The 23,358-nt window shown below is 41.4% G+C and overlaps 1 protein-coding gene across 1 annotated transcript in view; it reads left to right on the top strand.

The window, feature by feature from the left end:
- WDR27 (WD repeat domain 27) overlaps positions 1 to 23,358 on the top strand; it is a 218,575-nt gene that overhangs the window by 54,154 nt on the left and 141,063 nt on the right. The window contains 3 exon segments of the mRNA XM_055310420.1: positions 16,481 to 16,546; positions 16,741 to 16,885; positions 16,887 to 16,937. Of these exon segments, the coding sequence (XP_055166395.1) occupies positions 16,748 to 16,885; positions 16,887 to 16,937 (189 nt within the window). The 5' untranslated portion in view covers positions 16,481 to 16,546; positions 16,741 to 16,747.

Raw genomic sequence — 23,358 nt, 5'->3', positions numbered from 1 at the left:
AAACATAACTCCAATATACCATGTTTATTACTGGTTTACAATATCATGAGGAGATGATTTGTTAAGAAAAAGTAAAACTGATGAAATTATGAAAAATTTTTCATCAGTGAAGTCCCATTTAATGAAGTCATTATTTTCAAAGAGGTTTCTAATCCTAATGTTCTAGATATTTTTAGAATGGATATAAAACGACAACTTAGAATTTTCTTTTTCCTTTTAAGTAAATCTACTTCTAGATCTGGCTTAAAATTATTCTTTTCCAGGTTTAGTCAATGTATTAAAAAGTAGCTGAAACTAACAGTATTGAAAAACATATCAATCAACTTCCGGGAGGTAAGTTATTACTTTCTGCAAACCTAGACAGCTCTACTTTGTCTAAATCTTTAAATTAAGGCTGTAATTTTTTATTTTCTGTATTGTGGTTCCTAACTTCCTGTTCTACTGTTGACTAATTATATGTTGCATCAAATCCCATCTCATATGAAGAGCCTATTAAAAATTTGGAATGAAGTTGGCAAATTTTAAATAGAAAGAAATAAATGCACACTGTCAGAGTTCAGTAGGACACTGACAGTGGAACACAATACTCCAAAGTGAGTCTCAAAGCCCTTCAAATACAGCCCAACATACATTGCAGCCTTCTGCCCTCCTTTTCCCTCCCCCCACTCCCCACCAGTCACCCCGTTTTGTCTACACCTGTTACAGAAGCAGGCTTCCTCCCTCTTGCCTGTCTTTGCCTGGGCTCTTTCCCAGCCTATCCCCCATCCTGTCAGCATCCTCTACTCTCACACCTCTCTTCTTCTTTCATGTTCCAGCTCAAGGTTTCCTTCTTCTAGGAAGCTCTTTCCAAACCCCCAGGCACTTGCTTGGTCTTTATTCCTGGGCTCAGTGTTCAAATTATACTTAGTAAAAATATGCCTAACATCCCTCTTTTCAAACTGCTGTGTAATGGTTTATGTCCAAATCAACATCCATCCTGCTGGATGATCTCTCAGGGCAAGAACACCATCTATTCTGGAATCCCCAACACTTACCATACTCACTACAGGAAGTGCTCACTAAGTAGCCGGTGAATATTCTACTCATTTCAACATACCTTGGGGTTCTAAGAGGGTGTATTCTGCACATATTATTTTGCTCTGCATTGGTAATTGGCAATTGGCAGGGGTTGGGGGACATGTTATGTTCATGTCTCCTCTTTTTCCTTATATTCTCCCTTCTGTCTTCAGAATGGAACAGCAACTAGATGAAGAGATTGGACTGAGGTTCTGACACCTTATATACTACCTCTGACACCAGGACTCAGGCATCAGCTTGCAGGGCTTTTCTCTGACTTCTTATTTCTTTTTATGAATACTTCTCCCATCTACTCTCCCTTTCCACGAGTTCTTGTGCCCTCGGGCTTTTCAAGTTCCCTATCTAGGGCTTTCTCATCTTCCTTGACACTTCTATCAATACCCCAAAATTACTTAAATATATGTATACAGGAGCCTTTCTATTTTAAAAGGCGTAGATTACTTCCAATGAAATTCTACTAAGTGGGACTCCTGGGTAGCTCAGTGGTTGAGCATCTGCCTTCGGCTCAGAATATGATCCCCAGGTTCTGGGATGAGTCCCACATTGGGCTCCCTGTGGGGAGTCTACTTCTCCTTCTGCCTGTGTCTCTGCCTCTCTCTGTGTCTCTAATGAATGAATAAAAAAATATTAAAAAAAAGAAATTCTAATAAGTAAACTTTTTAATTTGGCATCTAGCTGTGTTTTACTAATTCTAGCACTCTGCATCTAAGCCTTCCATATAAAATAACTTTTTATAAAAAACACTTATTTATTAATTTGCTAATTACCAACTTGCATGTTGTGACCTTTAATTTTAAGTGTCAACTTGAGTATGGTGTCCAGATTAAACATTCTGGGTGTGTCTGGGAAGGGTATTTCCAGAAGAGATTAGCATATGAATCACTGGACTCAACAGATTGCCTCCCCCATGTAGATGGGCCTCATCCAATCCAGTGGGGGCCTGAGTAGAGCTATTAGCAGAAAAAGGAAGAATTCACCCTCTTTTTTCCTGCCTCATTGAATACAATAGGACGTCTCATATCTTTCCTGGGACTGAAATTTACACCATCTGCTCCCTGGTTCTAAGGCCTTCAGGTTTAAGACTGAATTACATCATTGGGTTTCCTAGGTCTCCAGCTTATAGTTGGTAGATCATGGGACTTCTCAGCTTCTATATTCACATGAATCAATTCCTCATAATAAATCTCCCTATTTATATCTATATCTATATTTATATCCACCTCCTATTAGTTCCATTTTTCTGAAGAACACTAAGAGATTTAAAATATATACTTTATATAAAATAAATACAAATAAAGCCACAATGTCACTTCTAGCTCATTTTTTAAACTACCAGTACTCCATAATACAGAGATTTACCTCAATAAATTAATTTCTGACTGAATTTCAATTGTTTTAAATAACTCTTTAATCTAATATTGACCTTACCCTACAGATTTAAGGGAAAAAAAAGCCTTAATTCACCTCGAATTCAGTATCACATTTTGAGTAGGTGTTTTTGCCTCACCCTTTAAATACCAACCCAAAAAGTTTTCAAAGCAAATTTGTTAATTTGTGTTTTTTTCTTCTTTTTCAAATAGTAAACTCTATATTTGATCAAGTAAAGTCCTATTATTTCATCATTGCATGAGAGGGTTTCTTTAATGTTTAAAAAATATTTTTAATTCAAAGTGTAAAAGCCATTTGAATGTCACTCTATAAAACTGTAGGAAGCAATAGGTTAAAGTCCTTTTCTCCTTTCCCATCCCCATTTCTCTGGAGACCACTTCTGCTGGCAACTGGGTACACATTTTTCCCAATGATTAGGATTTCCTTCAACCCTCCTTTTTACAAACTTTTTCCTTCAACTCAGTAGTTCCCTAAATATATCCCTGACTGGCTCTCCTTTGCTGAACTGCCAATTATGAAAGAACTGGCCTCTTTATACTTTATTTCTTATTCATTCCTCAACTCTGTAACCCTCTGTCCCTCTGCTCTTCTGATACTACTCTCACTAAAATACACCCATGCTCACATAGCTACCCAATTCAGGAACTTTTCTTCCTTCCCAGTCTTCATCTCACTCAATATGGCTTCTTCCCCTGAACCCTGGCATCATGAAGTCCATTCCTCCCTTGCCTTCTAGGACAACACTCTCCTGGTTTTCCTCCTATCACTAATGGCTACTTTTCAATTCCTGTTTGTCCTATCACACCTGTGTTTCTCATGTCAGTGTTCCATAGACTTCTACTCTTGGTTTTTCTTTCTTCTCTTCTACATGTCTTTCTGTATTCTCATCCACCAGTTTCAACTATTACCTTTGTGAAGGATTTCTTTTCCTTTGGTGCCCATTATTTTTGGTCACACTGCTTTGAAGAATCAAGAGGTAGACCAAATGAAGGGTAATGGGCAGCAAAGTAAAGCTTATTGAGCCACGGTAAAGAAAAGTTTACTGAGCAACAGTTACAAAAAGAGGAAGGGGACCCAAGAGGGTAGAGTTGACAATTTGGTGTTCAAATCTAGGGGTTCTTATGGCCTCTTTGGTGTAGACTGTTTTAATCTGATTAACCCCATGCACCTGTCACCCAATCAGGTTTTTGTCCCCATGCTCATCTAGCTATCAAGTAGTCGTTCATGTGGGAAAGGGTGGAGGGTTACTTCAAGGGTGGTGAAGACCAAGAGGTCTGTGGTGGGACCAAGAGGGTAGTGGCCACCACTGCCCTAGGGCATGCTTGCCAGCTGCAGGCCACCAGATCAAGCTCTTTGTTTAAATATCTCACTAGCTGTTGAACTGGCCCCTGGGCCTAAGTTAGGACGCCCAAGGCTAGTCCCTTTCTTTCTGTCACACACAAGTTCTAAGTCCTCTTAGTAGGATGACTTAGAGCAGGGGCATTGAGGAAAGTCTAGAATAACAGAATAGGGGTCTTTCATTTTCCTTTTAAGGGCAGTTTTGCTCTTAGGATGGGGTGGGGCAGGGGGAGGCTTGCCCCTGATGACTTTTCTTCTGACTATCCTTCATTACCTATATACTAATAACTTCCAGATCTGTCTGTAGACCCTGTTGTGAATCAGGCTAATGCCATCTTGGGCAAATCTGCCATGATAACCAGTTTGTGACCTGAAACCTTGAGCATGACCTCCCCCCGCCCCCACCACCATTCTTTTGTTTGGCCACACACTTACGTACACCATCAGTGTATGTTGATCTGCCCCAGATCAGAACATTCTTAACATTCTCCTTTTTTTGGGGGGGGGGGTCCCCTAAACATGTACTCCTAGCTTCCAGGGCGATAAATTCAGGTCTTAAAGGAGGTGGGGTTGTGGAGATCTGCTTGTCTTTGTGGCAGCCCAAGACATGCTTCTATCCGTAAGTTCCCTTAATAAACCATTTCCTGTCAAGCTGGACTTCTAAGCATTTTTCTTTGGTCTTCTGACTCCTTTGGCCTTTGGAGGTCATTTGCATATACCTCTCTTTCATGGAACAACCCTACTCTTCTCCTGACTTACAAATGCCCAAATCTATTTTCTAAGATCTCTAATGGGCTGCCCCAGATTCACAATTAAACTCCCCTTGTTTGTAGCTGAATTTGTGATGTCTCGCCTCTCATCATAACCTGATAATAACCTGATCCTCTTCCTATATTCCATAGCTTGCTCACATTCCCACTCATTCCTGTTGTCCAAACTGAAACAAATGAATCTTTCTCTTCTCTTTGCCCATCTTCGTATCTAGTTTCTCAATTATTTTACTATTACTCTGAAATATTCTGTTCTGTCACTACCACATTTCTAAAGATACTTTCAACAATCTCTGTGTGAGTTATTATAACACTTTAAAACTAATTTCTCATCCTTTAATCATAGAACCGTCAAGTCATTATCCAGATTGCAGTTATTTTCTGATACATCCATTTCAGTTCCCTGTTTTAAAACCTCCAATATTTTCTAATATTCACAAGATTTTAAAATGCATACCTAAAAATTAACAAGTCCGGAAACAGCAAATGTTGGCAAGGATGGGGAGAAAGGGGAACTGTCTTACATTTTTGGTGGGGATATAAGCTAGTACAGCCACTCTGGAAAATAGTATGGAGGTTCCTAAAAGTTAAAACTAGAGCTACCCTATGACCCAGCAATTGCACTACTAGGTATTTACCCAATGGATACAAATGTTGTGATCTGAAGGGGCACCTGCACCCCAATGTTCATAGCAGCAATGTCCACAATAGCCAAACTATGGAAAGAGCCCAGATGTCCATCAACAGATGAATGAATGGATAAAGAAGATGTGGTATATATACAAAGTGGAATATTACTTAGCCACCAAAAGGATGAAATCTCACCATCTGCAATAACATGGATGGAACTGGAGGGTATTATGCTAAGCAAAATAAGTCAATTAGAGAAAGACAATTATCATATGGCTTCACTCATGTGTGGAATTTAAGAATCAAAGTAAAGGAGCATAGGGGAAGGGAGGGAAAAATAAAATAAGGCAAAATCAGAGAGGGAGACAAACCGTAAGAGACTACTAACTATAGGAAACCAATGGAGGGTTGCTGGAGGGGAGGTGGGTAGAGGGATGGGGTGACTGGGTGATGGGCATGAAGGAAGGCACGTGATGTAATGAGCACTGGGTGTTATATAGGTCTGATGAATAACTGAACTCTACATCTGAAACTAATAATACACTGTGTTAATTAATTGACTTAAGATAAAAAACACATACCTGTTATAATCACATATTACACACATTAAATGATAACTCTCTCTCACACACAAATAAGGTAGTTAGCCATCAGATTCCATTTTATCTAACAATCCCTGCCTACTAATGCCCTATCTTTTAGCCATTCCTCAAGCTGTCTGGGTTCCTGCTTGCAACTGGGTCCTTGCTCAGGGTGTTTCATCAGCATTCAACCAGCAATTTCATTGTGATTGAACTGTGAATATGTTCTCTCTTCGAGAGAGAAGTGAGCAGTTAAGATGATCCCTGTTTTTTAAATCAGGGAAGGGTTGACACTCCTGGGGGGCGGATTGGAGGGACACTCCTGGGGGTGTCTGAGGGACGCCTTGCCCAGCTTGTGCAGCCTGGACACCCAGTGGATGTTGGATGGGCTGACAAGGGACAGGACAGGCTCAAAGCCAGTTGTTTTCTTGGGGGTGATCTTCCTGAAGGTGGGAATGCTGTATCTGGGCAAGTCCTGGGTGGCTGATGGAGCCAGGCTAGCAGGTGTCACCCCCGGCGGGGCTGCGCTGGCTCTGACTGCCCACTGGACTGTCTGGGCAGGGGTGTGGAGTGTGGTGCCAGAGACCATGCAGGACGTTAGGGGACAGCTGGCTCTGTTTCCAATCATTGAAAAAGGAAATGACCTTAAAACGACAGTGTCCTGTTAGTTGCAGATCCTTGTGGTAGGGAAGTAGAACAACATCTGTAAAGTCAGGGTTTCTTCAGTCCACCTAACAGGAAGGCAGTAGATTTTTCTTTCCCCTGAAATTAAAGCAGCTAAGTATAAAGAGTACTATTACCTTTAAAAATGTTTAAGAATTTCGGAAAGGACTTCAATACTGTGGCTGTGTCTGATTTGCTGCTACCCCCACTTCACACCTATCAGTGGCCTGGCTCCCTGTTAGCTCATTCTAGCCTCAGGAGAGCCAGAACTGGGGTCTCTTCTGACCTGGGTCACGTGCAGAACTTTAGATCTTCTTCTGCTACAGAGTAACCCAGCAAGGATACGTTAATGATGGTCCCATTTGTCACTTTCTGTGATGACCATCCTATTGTGAGAGTCTCCTCGAGGTGGTGAGCACTCTAGCAGCCTTCAAATGCTTGACCTGTGACCTCAGCATTTCCAGCCTTTTTGGCTTCAGAGATTCCATTAGCTCCATTAGCTTCAAGCTTTGTCTATATATAGACAAAATTTCATTCACCTGAGGCCTTGGGCTAGACTCAGACTGGCTTAAATTGGACCCAGTTTGACCCAGGACCACATCCAATTTTTAAGTCGGACCCAGTCTGATAACCACCAGCAGTTCCCAGTGTGGAATCTGGGGAGAATGGGGACACAATTGGAGGAGGGCTTCCAAACACACGGGGAACCGTGGAAATCCAATGGGGTCAGGAGCTCAACACAGGGAGTGCAGAGCTCAGAGCAGGGCACAAGTCACCCAGGGCCCTGGGAAGTCAGGAGAACTCCACGTGCTTGCAGGTGTATGCCTGTGTTTCTCCTTGTCCCCAAAGCTGCTAGATGTCGCTTCACATCCCATCACTGCTGCTAAATCTGTTAACAAAACTCAGCTGAATAAATTTAAAGATCAAATTGGCTATTTAATGATGCAGGAGTCAGCATCCCCGTCTAGCCACAGGAAGGAGCTTTGTGGAGCCATGGGAAAGGAAAGGCTTTCCAAGGTGGAAAGAGCGTGGAAGGACTTTGCTGGAGAATGCATGGTTTCGGGCAAGGTCAGCTTCCTCAGGTAACGGAAGGAGTCTGTGGGACATGGTATAAAAAGTTGCATTCCTGGCATTGAGGCTGCAGTTAGATTAGGCGTGAAGTCTTGGTCTGCTGATATGGAGTTTAGCCCAGTGATTGCAGTTTGTCCTGCTGTCTTCTTTCAGCAGTTCAGATATGTATTGAATATTTATCATGTATTAGTTACTAGGATACAATACTGAGAAAATAGACATCTATATTCCTCTCCCAGAGCTAGATGTTAATCAGTTATGTGATTTTATATATATGTGTATGTATCTATAAACACTGGACCTGGACCTGTGAAACATGGGGGTTAGGTGTGACCACTCCCCATATAGTTGAAAATCTATACAAAGTGTGACTCCCTGAAAACTTAAGTACTAATAGCTTACTGTTGAGAAGCCCTTCCCGTAAACAGTTGACTGACACATATTTTGTGTTATATGGACTGTGTACTCTATTCTTACAATAAGATCAGCTAGAGAATGATACAGTCCTGTAATTGTATTTATTGAAAAAAAATCTGTGTAAGTGGACCTGCAGTTCACACCTGTGTTGTTGAGGGATGAGCAAATCCGAGGAACGAGCTCGGTCTCAGGAGGTCAACGAAGGGGGCTGGGAATGTGATGTAGGATGAGCCCCAACAGCTGGGCTGGGCTGGGCTGCAAGTTTGGTCTCTATCTTCAGAAAGATGGGCAGCTGTTGGCAGCATCCAAGCAGGGCATTGCCTTCATACCTTGTAGTTCAGTCATTCCTTGATGGGGGGCCCAGAAGGAGCTCCCTAGGGACAGGTAACAAGGACTGGCCTGGGAAGCAGCCAAGGCCCACTGCATGAAAATGCCAGGCTACAAACACGTGAATCCCCAACCCGGGTGGGGAATTGTTCTTGGGCAAATGCAGATGATCGCTCCATAGGTCTGGGAGCATGTGGTGTCAGCATCCCAGAGCCCTGTGGACCTCGGGTCCTTGCTACCTGCCTCCTTCTCAAAGATGGCCAGTCTCCTGCTCCCTGATGTTTGAGGCCAGTTCTGCCTGCTGGTGGGCTGGTACTGACTCCACCGGATGACTAACGTATGTGATTATATGAACATGCCCCAGATGCCCCTCTCTCCCCGTGCCGCTGCAGGTGGATATCTGGGCTGTTTCTGATTTTGGAATCATGAATAGCGCTGTTTTGTGCATTCTTATGTGTGTTCTGTGTTACACATTTCTTGATGCACATGCTCACGGTTAGCTGTGTGTTTGGCACAGAATTGCTCCCTGGTCTGTTTTTCTGAGTGGCTGATTCAACTTTACTACTCCTTCTGGAGGGTTTGGAAGCTCATCCAAACTCAGTGTTCTTAGCCTTTTTGGTTTTAACCATCCTGATGGGTGTACGGTTTTCGTTTTTCATTTCAATTTGCATTTATCTGATAATTAATGAAGATGAACATCTTCTCTAGTTATTTGGCCATTTGGAGATCTTTCATGAGGTGCGTTTCGCATATTTTTCTGTCGGTTTGTCTGAGGATTTGTAGGAATTCTTTGTATGTTCTGGATATCCTTCTCAGCTTTATGTGTTGCTCATCTTTCCTACGTTATGGCTTGCCTTTTCACTCACTGAGTGGTGTCTTTTTTTTTTAAGATTTTATTTATTTATTCATGAGAGACAGAGAGGCAAGGACATAGGCAGAGGGAGAAGCAGGCTCTTTGCAGGGAGCCTGATGTGGGACTCAATCCCAGGACCCTGGGATCATGACCTGAGCCAAAGGTAGATGCTCAACCACTGAGCCACCCAGGCATCCCTGAAATGGTGTCTTTTGAAGAATCTCAAGTTTTGTATTTGTGGATATTTATTATTATTGTGGATGTATTAAAGTTTTTGTCTTTCTTGAGCATCTAAATACTAATATATATATATATATATATATATATATATATATATATATATACTTAGACAAACATGAATTTTTTTTTTCTCAGAATCTATTCCTTTCTTGGCAATAGTCCTTGAATTTTCTTGGGTGGCCATTCTTCTCTCTTCTGGCCAGGCCCTGGGGGTCCCAGTCCCATGACACATAGGGCTGACTGGTCAGCACACTTTTATCCTTCTGATTACATGATAAATTCAAGGATGAGAAGTGCCCCAAATTGGCCCAAACTCATAGGGGATGTTCAGGGTTTGATAGGAAGAAATGGTCACTCTTCCCGCACCAGAGCATGGCAGGTTGGCCATGGGAGCTGCTGGCCACCCTGTTGCCAGGAAATGGCAACAGAAAGGAGAAACCAGAGCCAAGGTATAGACAGGCTCTCTGAGAGATGGAGAGACCAGGTCTGGGTGGCTCAGGTTGCTGTATAGGGCCCTGTGTAGATCTTTCAGTGACAAGTCTACTCCTCCGGGAACATCCCTTTCTTTAGGGCCCACTAGGCTGAGCTTCCTCTCACACCGAGAAGGCACTCACTAATATGCAGAGTAAACTGCCCTAATGTAATCTTTTTAAATGTCTATACTGTGTCCCGCTGAATGTAAGGACTGTGATTGCATTTTATATTCGAATCAATGCTATTTTGGACATCCTTGAAGAAATACATTTTGGGAAATGTACAATGATTTACGTGTTTTAAGTTTATAGGATGAAAATTTAGGAATCAATATGTACTTTTAAAAATATTTTGACCTACATTGCCAAATAGCCAAAGTTAATGCCCATTTATTCTCTTACCAGCAGTATATGAGAAAAAGTCTGTACATGATAATTTTATCATTTAGTTATTGCCAAGTTAGAATATGAAAAATGACATCATTTTGTCTTAACGTCACATTTCTTGATTACTAATTGTTTCTATATGTTTATTGGGCACTGGTATTAATCTTTTTTGTGAATTTATTGCTATTTATTTACTTATTTCAAAAGTCATCTTATTTATTTTGTTTTTTTCATCATGATGCATGTCCTTCATCCCAATCGTCTATTTCTTCCATCCCCCCACTGATCTCTCCTCTGGTGACCAACAGTGTGTTCTCTGTAGTTAAGAGTCTGCTTCTTGGTTTCTCTCTCTCTCTCTCTCTCTTCCTTTCCCCTTTGTTTGTTTCTTAAGGTCCACAAATGAGTGAGATTATATGGTATTTGTCTTTATCTGACATATTTCACTTAGTATAACATTCACTGGCTCCATCCATGATATTGCAAATGCAAGATTTCATTCTTTTTTATGGCTGAGTAGTATTCCATCCTGTTTCTACACCACATCTTCTTTATCCATTCATTAACTTGTTGGACACTTGGGCTGCTTCTGTAATTTGACTATTGTTGATAATGCTGCTGTAAACATCAGGGTGCATGTCTCTTTTTGAATTGGTGTTTTTGTTTCCTTTGGATAAATACCCAGTAGTGTGATTGCTGGGTCATAGGTAGCCCTATTTTTACTTTTTGAGGAACATCCATACTATTATCCAAAGTGGTTGTACCAGTTTGCAATCCCACCAATAGTGTAGGAGGATTCCCCTTTCTCCACATCTTCACCAACACCTCTTTTTTGTTGTGTTTTTGATTTTAGCCATTCTGACAGGTGTGAGGTGACATTTCATTGTGGTTTTAGTTTATATTTCTCTGATGATAAGTGATGTTGAACATCTTTTCACGTGTCTGTTGACCATCTGGATGTCTTCTTTGGGGAAATGTGTATTCATGTCTTCTGCCCATTTTTAAATTGGATTATTCATTTTTGGGGGGTGTTGAGTTAAAGAGGTTCTTTATAGACTTTGGATACTAGCCCTTTATTTGATATGTCATTTGCAAGTATCTTCTCCCATTCTGTAGGCTGCCTTTTAGTTTTGTTGACTGTTTCCTTTGCTGTGGAGAAGTTTTTATCTTACTGAAGTCCCAATAGTTCAATTTTGCTTTTGTTTCCCTTGACTTTGGAGATGTGTCTTGTTGGCAGTTGCTGTGGCCAAGGTCACAGAGGTTGCTGCCTGTGTTCTTCTCTAGGATTTTGATGGATTCCTTTCTCATATGTAGATATTTCATCCATTTTGAGTCTATTCTTGTATGTGGTGTGAGGAAATGATCCAGTTTCATTTTCATTCTTCTGCATATGGCTAATTTTCCCAATACCATTTATTGAAGAGACTGTCTTTTTTTCCATTGGATATTCTTTCTGACTTTGTAGGAAAGATTAGTTGACCATAGAGCTGAGAGTCCATTTCTGGGTTCTCTGTTCTGTTTTATTGACCTATGGGTCTGTTTTTGTGCCAGTACCGCACTGTCTTGATGATTTACAGCTTTGTAATAGAACTTGAAGTCCGGAATTGTGCTGCCATCAGCTTTGGTTTTCTTTTTCAAGATTGCTTTGGCTATTTGGAGTCTTTTGTGGTTCCATACAAATTTTAGGATTGTTTGTTCCAGCTCTATGAAAAATGCTGGTGGTATTTTGATATGTATTGCACTGAATGTGTGGATCACTCTGGATAGCATAGACATTTTAACAATATTTGTTCTTCCAATCTATAAGCATGGAATGTTTTTCTAGGTCTTTGCATCATGTTGAGTTTCTTTCATAAGTGTTCTATGGCTTTCAGAGTACAGGTCTTTCTCCTCTTTGGTTAGGTTTATTCCTAGATATTTTATTGTTTTTGGTGCAGTTGTCAATGGCATTGTTTTCTTAATTTTTCTTTCTGCTGCTCATTATGAGTAGATAGGGATACAACAGATTTCTGGATATTGATTTTTGTATCCTGCAACCTTACTGAATTCATTTATCATTTCTAGCAGTTTTTTTGTGGTCTTTATGGCTTTCCCTACATTGTATAATGTCATATGGAAAGAGTGAGAGTTTTACTTCTTCGATACCAATTTGGATGCCAAATTTTATTCCTTTCTCTTGTCTGATTGCTGTGCCTGTGACTTCTAGTCCTATGTTGTACTAAACACTGGTAACAGTAGGCAACTGTGTCATGTTCCTGACCTTAGGAAAAAGGCTCTCAGTTTTTTCCCATTGAGGATGATGTTTACTGTGGGTTTTTATTGCTTTTCTGCAGTTTGCATTTTTTCTTTCTTTGAGGTTTTATGCTTTCTCTCATTTATTTATAATAGCTCTCTAAATATTAAGGATGTTAATTCTTTCCTTTATTTTTGTAGGTTTTTCTAGTTTTTGTATTTCAATTGTTAATCGTACTTTGTAACCTACAATCCATCTGAAATTTAATTCTTCTTGTTATTGTTTCTCAAATGGCTATCTGATTGTTCCTGAGCAATTAAAATAATTTGTTTCATGAGCTGAAAGCCCTACCCCTTCTCCTCTCTCCCAGTCATGCTCCCATTCTGTCCAAGGGTTCCTATATCAGCAGAGATTTCCAGTGGCTTATGGGTGGAAGTCAGTTGGGATGGCCAGCAGCTCAAAGCCAGGGGTAAGTGCACCTGTGTCCAGGAATGCCCAGCATGCATTTTGTGCAGAGGCATTAGATGTCCTTTGGCCACTGTCAAGGCAGCACAGGTGTGGGAGTGGCCAAGCTCTTTGGAGAGGCTGTCTGTGGGTGGCTTGGAGCCTGGTCACCTGCACAGGTGAGTAGGTGTTGGTACACAGGCCTAGTCACTTAGGGCAACAGGGAGAGTCTGAGAAGGCAGTTTGTGCTGTTTGACGGTGAACCCATGCTGCCTCCATGCAGTTTCCCTCCACTGCTGATGCTTTCATAGGTCAGTGGAGCTGTGAGTTCACCTGTGGCCCCTGGTCTGGGTACGCTGTGCAGAGGTGCTACATGAGGAGTCAGAAATGTGAAGTCCCACTGTGTCAATGCCACTAATGAGTTTCATTACTTACTGACACCTCCAATTTTTTCACTTGTAAAATGGAAGAAACATAACAAACAACTTTAAAGGGTATCATAAGTATTAAATGATGTAATGTATTTATTGATATATCCAAATCTGCATGTTAATATGTATGAAGATGATTTTTATACTGTAAATTGGTGTGCAAATGCTATTACTTGCAAATCGTGGTGCTGAATGTGACAGGAGTTACAGAAGAGATTAAGATAATCCTTGGTGCATAAAAGTTTATGTTGAAGGAGTAATACAAAATTTAATCAGAGTTTGATGGATGGAGTCTTTTTCTTATTTTTAAAAATATTCATGTCTTGGGGATCCCTGGGTGGTGCAGCGGTTTGGCGCCTGCCTTTGGCCCAGGGCGTGATCCTGGAGACCGGGATCAAATCCCACATCGGGCTCCCGGTGCATGGAGCCTGCTTCTCCCTCTGCCTGTGTCTCTGCCTCTCTCTCTCTCTCTCTGTGTGACTATCATAAATAAATAAAAATTAAAAAAAATATTCATGTCTTTAATTCTCATGAAACTGTATTTCACTCAAAGTAGCACTTTTTTCTTTTAAAAAGATTTTTAATTTAAGTGTAATTAACATATAGTGTTATATTAGTTTTAGGTGTATGATATAGTTATTCAGCACTTTCATACATTACCTGGCACTTATCAGGTTATGTGTGCCCTTGACCTGTTCATCTGTATGCTATCCCCACGCCCCCTTTCCCCACCCTCTCTTCCCTCCTACCCTACTTCCTCTACCCCTCCCCCACCTCCCCACTACAAACACCATTTTCTTCTCTATATTTAAGTCTGGTTTTTTTTTTTTTTTGGTCTCTTTTTTTTTTATTTGTTTGTTTCTTAAATTCCATGAGTGAAATCATGTGGTATTTGTCTTTCTCTGACTGACTTATTTCAATTAGCATAACACAGTCTAATGTCTACGGAATGTCAAAATCTTGTTCTTTCTGATGGCCGAGTAATATTCCATTTACATATATACCACATCTTCTTTATCCATCCAATGGGTGGCTTCTTAAAATTTTTGAAACAATTATAATTTTCATGTATTCTTTCATGTTTCTTTTTTTAAAAAGATTTTTATATATTTATTCATGAGGGACACAGAAAGAGAGAGGCAGAGACATAGGCAGAGGGAGAAGCAGGCTCCATGCAGGGAGCCCGATGTGGGACTTGATCCTGGAACTCCAGGATCATGCCCTGAACCAAAGGTAGATGCTTAACCACTGACAACCCAGGCGTCCCTTCTTCTATGTTTCTTATGATATTTTATGTTTCGGAGAAGCACTTGGAGGAGCTACACAGTAATTTCATTGCATCCTCTTGGGACACTCCCCTCATCACCAACTACGTGCTGGCCTCCGTGCTAACCCTTGGTTCCTTTAAAATGGCAAAACCTACAAAGCAAATCATGGTAGCCTTAAAATACTTAGCTATTTTTTTCTATGAGATTCTCTGCCATGTCTTGGCAGTTGCAAGAATAATAACTAAAACCAAGTTTATGAATGGAGAAGACTGTGCATTAAAATATTCAAAATGTTTTTTATTTTTTTCTCTCCAAATTCTTGCAGAATTTTCAAGTCTTTAAAGATCGCCTCTTATTTGTTATCACAGAGCCTCTATTTTATGGGAGATTATGGAACATAAGTCCTGTGACTATTTTGAGAGCCTTATTGCTCACATTTCCCTACCTGCCAGTATCTTGGCCTTAGAGATTCTAAAATTCTAGTCAGAAACCTTCAATCAGAATGCTTGCTGACTTCCTTTGGGTTATCTTCCGGTAGAACAGCTCATCTCCTTTGTTTTGTTCAACTGTGAATGCTGCACCGTGTGGGGAAGTGGTGGTGGCTGACTGGGCAGTGAGCAGGTGCTGCATGCTGCAGGGTGGACCCCCATCGGGTGGCCTGGAGGCTTTGCACAGAGCACCACCCACTCAGGGGAGAAGCCCCCAGTGGTCTTCCCCTGTCTGCTGGTGTTGTCTGAGCTGGAGGATGGCGGCCCAGGGCCCTGACTGCAGCCCTGTGATCTGCCCCCAGAGGGGTCACCTGGGCAAGGGTGTGGGGAGGTGAAGGAAGTGGTAAAGGGCACACAGAGGACTGTTGGGGCACTCTGCCGACACTGGAGGGTGGGAAGGCCTGGCAGGTGGAGAGCTTGAGACAGGAAAGATCACTGAGGGGAAGGAAAGCTGTTCAATTCTCAGAGCCAAGAGCAAGCCAGCATGATGGGTCAGAGGGAACGTCTGTGTCTGCATTGAGACTTGCTGGCCTTGAGCCCAAGGGAGGCTGCTGTTCAGGAGTCGGGGTGTGGGCAGTCTGTGGCCTCCTCACCACGGTCAGGGGTTCTGGATTGTTTTGTAGATTAGCATGATCTTTCATGTGGGTATTCAGGGCCCAGGCCTCTCGAAGACAGAGCTAGGATGGATTGGGTACGAGGGGCTCAGGAAAGGAAGGTATTGGCATTCGTGTAGGCTTTGGTCCCTGGAAACTAGAACATGGTCCTGCTCCGAAGAGAGATGTGGAGATAGAAGGGGTTCTGAGCGGGAAGGACGGAGCGGAGTTACCTGGTCGCCAGCCTCCCGAACAGAGTCCCTGTGTGTGTGGAGCTGGGGCTGTGGCCCACTCTCCTCCCTACCCGGGCCCTCCAGGTCCTGACCGCTGTGCCCACTGCTGCAGATGGAAATGTGTATTGTTCAGCTGCCCTGAGTAGCTCTCCAGTTATGAACCAGGCTTTAGGAGCCCTTCTGTATGGTCTGCTGCCCAGCACACCAGGCTCTCCCCACTGGATGCTTGTGAGGTCGCAAACTGTGGGACAGAAGTCTGAGGCTGTTGTTCAGTCATTTATGCTCTTGTAAGATGTGGTCAGAGAGTTGGTGATTATATTTCCTGAGGTCATAGGCTTTCACCACGTACAGTGTTGTGAAACAGTTGAACAAACCCAAGGTGAGCAGTAGGCGATGTAGACTAATATTGCAGTCTGCCCCCAACTTGCTTGGAAAACTTGGGAAATGATATTGTGTCTCAGTCATCGATAATAACAGTCCATTTCAGTAGTAACCTTCTGTTCACTCCTCAGCGCTAGTGCTGGGCCAACGCATCATGGGCCGCCTCCCTGAGATGCTGGTTTGGTCTGTTTTCCAGCAGCGGGAGCCGACTCCGCACGTCTGAGCAAGGTGTACTGATCGGAAGACGGGGACGTGAATCCAGGTCTGTTTAAATCTGAAAGCCCATGGGAGGGGTGAGCAGTTGTGTGTATGGAACCTTCTGGACTTTCAGTAACATCTTCTCCTTTGTCCTGGGAGTGGGGACGGGCAGGTGAGTGAGTGGGTGTGACGCACTATGTGTGATGTACTCTATGGCATGTCACCCTGCAGTCGTCATCTGTGCCTCTGTGCTCTCAGGCTGGAGATGGGAGAACCACGAGGGATTTTCTGCTCTGCCCAGGGCTGTGTCAGTGACGTGATAGTAGAACAGCGCCTGGTAGAGTCAAAGGAGCCTGCATCCCACGTGCCGCTCACTTGCAGCGCACAGTACTGTGCTTTCCCTGGTGGATGGGAATGTACTTTGCCTGTGGAACACCAAGGACCCTTATTACCAGGTACATCAAAGTTCCATGTGCTTTTTGTTAAGTCAAATGACACAAAAATCCTTGTAGTCACTTGCCCATCTCTCTGGTGCTGTTTGGATGATGCTGCCCTCTGTGGATTCAGCGGCCCACTCTGGGAGAAACACGTTTGAGTTGTAGAAAATAGACTGCCTGCCATCCCTTTATTAAAGAATTTCTTCTTCAGTAAGGATTATACGCAAGAAAAGGTTTATGTTAACATAAGACAGGTTAAAGTTTTATAGATTTTATTTTATTTTTTAAAAGATTTTATTTATTTATTCATGAGACACACAGAGAGAGGCAGAGATACAGGCAGAAGGGAGAAGCAGGCTCCTCCCTGGGAGCCTGATGTAGGACTCGATCTCAGGACTCCAGGATCACACCCTGGGCCGAAAGGAGGCACTCAACCACTGAGCCACCCAGGAGTTCTGAATTTTTGTAGATTTTAAATGTAACATATTTAAGGAAGTTTAGTATATTTAATGCAGAATCTTTTATATCATGCTGACAGTTTTAAAGACATCACTCGTTTGCATTCAAAAATTATTTCATGACTAGTATAAATTATCTGAATGCTCTTGGAAACAGATTTCATTGTACAAAATGAAAAAGTAAACTCTATCAGCCTTTTTGGTGTGAGGGATCATTTTTATCTTCATTCTGGGCTATAGGAATTTAGGGCCAGTGATGACAGCCCATGGAGCCAATGCTGTGTTTGCCTGAGAGCTTCTGTCATTTCCATGTTACTGACACTTCACTCATCATTAAAGAGAAATCTATAGTTAGGTTTTTTCCTCATTGAGGTACAAGAGGCTTTATTATGTTCCTTCAACATGACTTACACTGGTGAGTTGGCCCCTGCATTCCCCGGGAGTGTGAGATACTTAGAAAAATGTGTTCCATTAGATACTGAGTGCCATCGTTTGACGCTAACAAAGTGAGCCCAGCTGGGTACCCGTCATCCAGGTTCAGCCTCAACTCCTCCCTCAACTCCTAGCGCCACGTGTCAGTTTGACTTGTGTTTGAACTTTGTATGAGTGGGGTCATGCATGATGCCGGTTGCTCTGATTCACCCTTACACTTGTGGGGATCATCCCCATGGTTCCTTTCGATCACTGCATGCATAGTATCCCCCTGCCTGGATGGACCACATTAGCCCTTTCCATTCTTGGTGACATTTGTTTTGTTTCCATATTTTGACTACTACATGCATTCTTTTGTTTGTTTTCTGAAACACAGGTGTGTACAATTGCTGAATCCTAGGTAATGGGTAATTATAGGTTGGTAGATAAGGTCAAGAAGATTTCCAAGGTGGTTGTACTGATCTGTACTCCTTCACAGGCCATGTAAGAGTTCCACTGATCCACATCCTTATCTGTACTTGGTCCTTTTAGTCTGAGGCCTCCTGGTGTGTGTAGGCATGCTTGTTTAATGGGGAGTTCTCTACTGATTAATGAGGTTTAACCCTGTTTGCAAATTTATTGGCCATTTGGACATTGGCTTTCATGATAGGTGTTCAGTCTTATGCTGTTTTTTTTTTCTGTCATGTTATCTGTCTCTTTCCTATCGACGTGAAGGAGTTCTTCATGTATTCTAAACAAGAGCTTTACATTAGTTTGCATTTCCTAGAGTTTGATGCCAGTGAAATCAGACAGTACTTACTCTTTGTGTCTGGCTTCTTTTGCTCAGAATAATTAGTTTGGAAGTTATCTGCATTGTTGCAGGTATCAATGGTTCATTCTTTTTCAACATTGAGTACTTTCCCATTGTATGAACATACTATAATTTGTGTATCCATTCTTCAGTTGGTGAACATTCAGGTTATTTTCACTTTTGACTATTGTAGATAAAACACTATGAATATTTGCATATCTGTTTTATAAATTAGGTCACATTGCTTGATAGTATTCTTTACATCTTCTCTCATGCCTCTTGCTCTGTCGGTGACTGAGATACAAATACCCGGGACTCTACATGGGAATTGGCCTGTTTCTCTTCCATGTATTTTGAAACCTCATTATTCAGCACGTAGATGTTTGGTATCTTTATGTTCCCGGTGAATTGGCTCTATTAATGTAATGAAGTAACATTCCTTTATCCCTGGTCATATTTCTTGATCTGAAACTTTGGCTACATGTTTCTTTTTGGAGGATATGTTTTATCCTTTTTAGTTTTTAATTTTAAGACTTTATTTAAAAGCAGTTTTAGGTTCACTGCAAAATTGAGGGGATAGTATAGAGATTTCCTATATACCCCTGCACTCCCCGCAACAGAAAGCCTCCCCCACTATCAACCTGTGCACTAGAGTCCTGCATTTGCTGCACCTGATGAACCTGCATCGATGCGTCATCATCACCCAGAGTTCATGGTTTATCTCAGGGTCACTCCTGGGATTGTGCTTTCTATGGGTTTGGACAAATGTACAATGACATGTATCCACTGTTATATAATTCAGAGCATTTTCACTGCCCTAAAATCCCATGCTCTGCCCCTTCATCCCTTATTTCCCCAGCCCCAACCCCAACCCCAGCAACCTGTCTCCACGTCTGCCTTTCCCAGAGTGTCATGTGGGTTGGATCACACAGTGTGTGGATTCAGACTCGCTTCTTTCACTTAGTGATGTACATAGAAAGTTCCTCCCTGTCTTTTCATGGCTGGATGGGTCATTTATTTTTAGTGCCAAACACTATTCCATTGTCTGGATGTAGCAAGTTTACCTGTTTATTGACTAAATGACATCTTGGTTGCTTCCAAGTTTTGGCAGTTATGAATAAAACTGCTGTAAATATCCATGTACAAGTTTTTGAGTGGACATAAAATTTCAGTTCCTTTGGGCAAATACCAAGAAGCATGATTGCTGGATCATATTGGTAAGAAAATATTTATTTTTGTAAGAAACTGGCAAACTATCTTTCAAAGCAGCTGTACCAATTTGTATTCCCACCAGCCATGAATGAGAGTTCCTGCTATTCCACATCCATATTGGCATTTGGAGTTGTCAATGTTCTGGATTTTGTCATTCCACTATGTGTGTAGGTGTCATTGTCTTCATTTGCATTTCCCTGACGACAGCTGATGTGGAGTTTGCTTACTTGTCACCTGTGTATTTCTTTGGTAAGGTGCCTATGATGGTCTTTGGCTCATTTTTTAGGCTGGTTATTTTTTTATTGATGCCTTTGAAAAATTCTTTGTATATTTTAGGTAAAGTCCTTTGTCAGATGTGTCTTATGCAAATATTTTCTCCCACTCTGTGGTTTGTCTTCTCATTCTCTTGATGGTGTCTTTGATGGAACAGAAAATTTTAATTTTAATGATGTCTAGCCCATCAGTTCTTTCTTTCATGGATCATGCCTTTGGTCCTTATCTGAAAGGTCATCACCACGCTTAAGTCATCTAGGTTTTCTCTTGTGTTATTTTAAGGAATTTTTAGTTTTCTCTACTGTATCACCCTTGTTCCTTAGTCAAAGTTTAGTTGACTATGTCTTTGTCTTTTTCTTCTCTCCCATTGATCTGTTTGTCCTTTCTTTTGCCAATACTAGTCTTGATTAGTGTAGCTTCATCGCAAGACTTGAAGTCAGACCTTGTCCATCCTTCAACTTGGTTGTTGTTCCTCAGGATTGTGTGGCCATCCTGGGTCTTTTACTTCTGTATAAACTTTAAACTCAGTTTGTTGGTTTTGATTGGGATTGGGTTAAATCTATAGATCAAGTTGGAGAGAACTGACATCTTCAGTCCTTCATGAATATGGGATATCTCTCCATTCATTTAGTTTTTTTTGAGTCTTTCTATCCATGAATATGGGATATCTCTCCATTCATTTAGTTTTTTTATTTGTTTCAACAGTTTTAGTTTTCCTCATGGAGATTTTATATATATATATGATTTTTTTTTTTTAAGAGAGAGCAAGTGCTTGCTAGTGGTGGGGCAGGAGAGGGAGAGAGAATCTTTTTTTTTAAATATTTTATTTACTTATTTATGAGACACACACACACACACACAGAGAGAGAGAGAGAGAGAGAGAGAGAGAGAGAGAGAGAGAGGCAGAGACACAGGCAGAGGAAGAAGCAGGCTGCTTGCAGGGAGCCTGATGTGGGGCTTGATCTCCAGACTCAGGATCTGTGATCACACCCTGAGCCAAAGGCAGGTGCTCAGCCACTGAGCCACCCAGGTGCCCTGGGAGAGAGAGAATCTTAAGCAGGTTTCACACCCAGCACGGAGCTCAGTCTCACAACCCTGAGATTATGATCAGAGCTGAAATCAAGTTGGATGCTTGACAAACTGAGTAGCCCAGGTGCCCCAGAGATCTTATACAATTTTATTAGATTTGTACCTAAGCGTTTCATTTGTTTGAGTGCTAATGTAAATGGTATTGTGTTTTTAATTTCAAATTCCATGTATTTATTGCTAGTATATGGGAAAACAGTGGAATTTGTATATTAACTTTATATCCTGCAACTTTGCCATAATTGCTCAGTTTCAGGATTTTTTTTTGCCAATTCTTTTGAATTTTCTATATAGATGTTCATGTTATTTGTAAACAAAGACAGTTTTATTTATTTTTTTCTCAGTTACTATACCTTCTTCTTCCTTGTATCGTGTTATTATATTAGCTGAGACTTCCAGTATAATGTTGAGAAGGAGTTGTGAGAGGGGACATCCTTGACTTGTTTCTAATATTGGTGGGAAAGCTTGCAGTTTCTCACCATTTAATACATTAGCTTTTGGGGATGCCTGGGTGGCTCAGCGGTTAAGCATCTGCCTTTGGCTCAGGGCATGATCCCAGGATCTGGAATCAAGTCCCACATAGGGCTTCCTGTGAGGAGCCTGCTTCTCCCTCTATGTATGTCTCCTCGTTCTCTGTCTCTGTCTCTCATGAATAAATAAATAAATCTTTAAAAAATACATTATCTGCCAGTGCCAGTGGTGCAGCGGTTTAGCACCACCTGAGGCCTGGTGCATGATCCTGAAGACCTGGGATCAAGTCCCACGTTCAGGCTCCCTGCATGGAGCCCACTTCTCCCTCTGCCTGTGTCTCTGCCTTTCTCTCTCTCTGTGTGTCTCTATGAATAAATAAATAAAAAAAAATCTTAAAAAATTCATTAGCTTTTGGTATTTTATAGATACTCTTTATCCAGTTGAGGACGTTCTCATTCCTAGTGTACTGATAGTTTTCATCATTAATTGCTGTTGGACTTTGTCAAATGATTTTTTTCTACATTTTAAATAATGAACTATACTTTGAAGCAGCTACTATGAACTATATTTGAAGCAGCATGAGCACATGAGAGTGGGGAGGGGCAGAGGGAGAGAGGGAGTACACCCAATATGGAGCCTGACATGGGGATCAATCTCACAACCTTGAGATCATGACCTGAGCCAAAATCAAGAGTTGGATGTTTCGCTGACTGAGCCACCCAGGCACCCCAAGATTTTTTGATATTTTAATGTGATTTTTCTCCTTTAGCCATTGGTATGATAGATTAATTGATTTTCAAATGTTCAACCAGCCTTGCATACTTGGAATAAATCTCCAAATTTCACTTGGTCGTGGTGTATAACTTTTTATACATTGTTTGGTTTGATTTGCTAATATTTTGAATATTTTGTTGAATTTTGCTTCTGTGTTCATGAGAGATATTGATTTTTAATTTTCTTTTCTTGCTATGTCTTTGTCTGGTTTTGGTATTAGAGGAATCCTGGCCTTAGAGAATGAGTAAGGAAATATTTACTCTGCTTCTTCTGAAAATAATGTTCCCTCCTTTTCCTTTATTCAATTGTCTTAAAGAGATTTTAGAGAATTAGTAAAATGTCTTCCTTAAATATCAGATAGATTCACCAGTGGATTCATCTTGGTCTGGTGCTTTCTGTTTTGGAAGGTTATTAATTATCAATTCTTTATACCTCTATTTAATGTTTTGAGCATGTAGAATAGAATTATAATAATGGTTTTCATGTCCTTATCTAGTAATTCTGCAATCTGGATCAGTTCTAATTTGGTTTCAAGGCCATCTGGATGATCTGTGGGTTGTTTTCCATGGTTATATATTTCTCTTGGTTTTTGACTGAATGGTCTTGACTCCTTGAATACCTGATTATTTTTGATTGACTGCTGGACATTATGTATGAATGCACAGCTAGTTTGGGGCTCTGGATGATCTTAACTTCTTGCAGAGAGAATTTATGTTTGCTTCGGATAGCACTGGCCAAGGGCACCAGCAATCCCAGTAGCCTAATCTGGTCAGGGATTATGAGAACTTGAAGGTGGGCTTGCAAGCACTCTTCTGGTGTCCATCCACCTTCCCTTCTTGGGCCTGGCCCTTCGGGTCACTACTTTAAGCCCGGGCATTTGGCAACATGCCCTTCCCTTCCACCTGAGTAGGCGGTATGCTTTTTTTTTAAAGCAGAAATTTAT

The sequence above is a fragment of the Nyctereutes procyonoides genome, unplaced genomic scaffold (genome assembly GCF_905146905.1).
Source record: "Nyctereutes procyonoides isolate TBG_1078 unplaced genomic scaffold, NYPRO_anot_genome, whole genome shotgun sequence".
NCBI classification, from domain to species: domain Eukaryota; kingdom Metazoa; phylum Chordata; class Mammalia; order Carnivora; family Canidae; genus Nyctereutes; species Nyctereutes procyonoides.
This window is presented reverse-complemented; position numbering and strand designations above follow the sequence as displayed.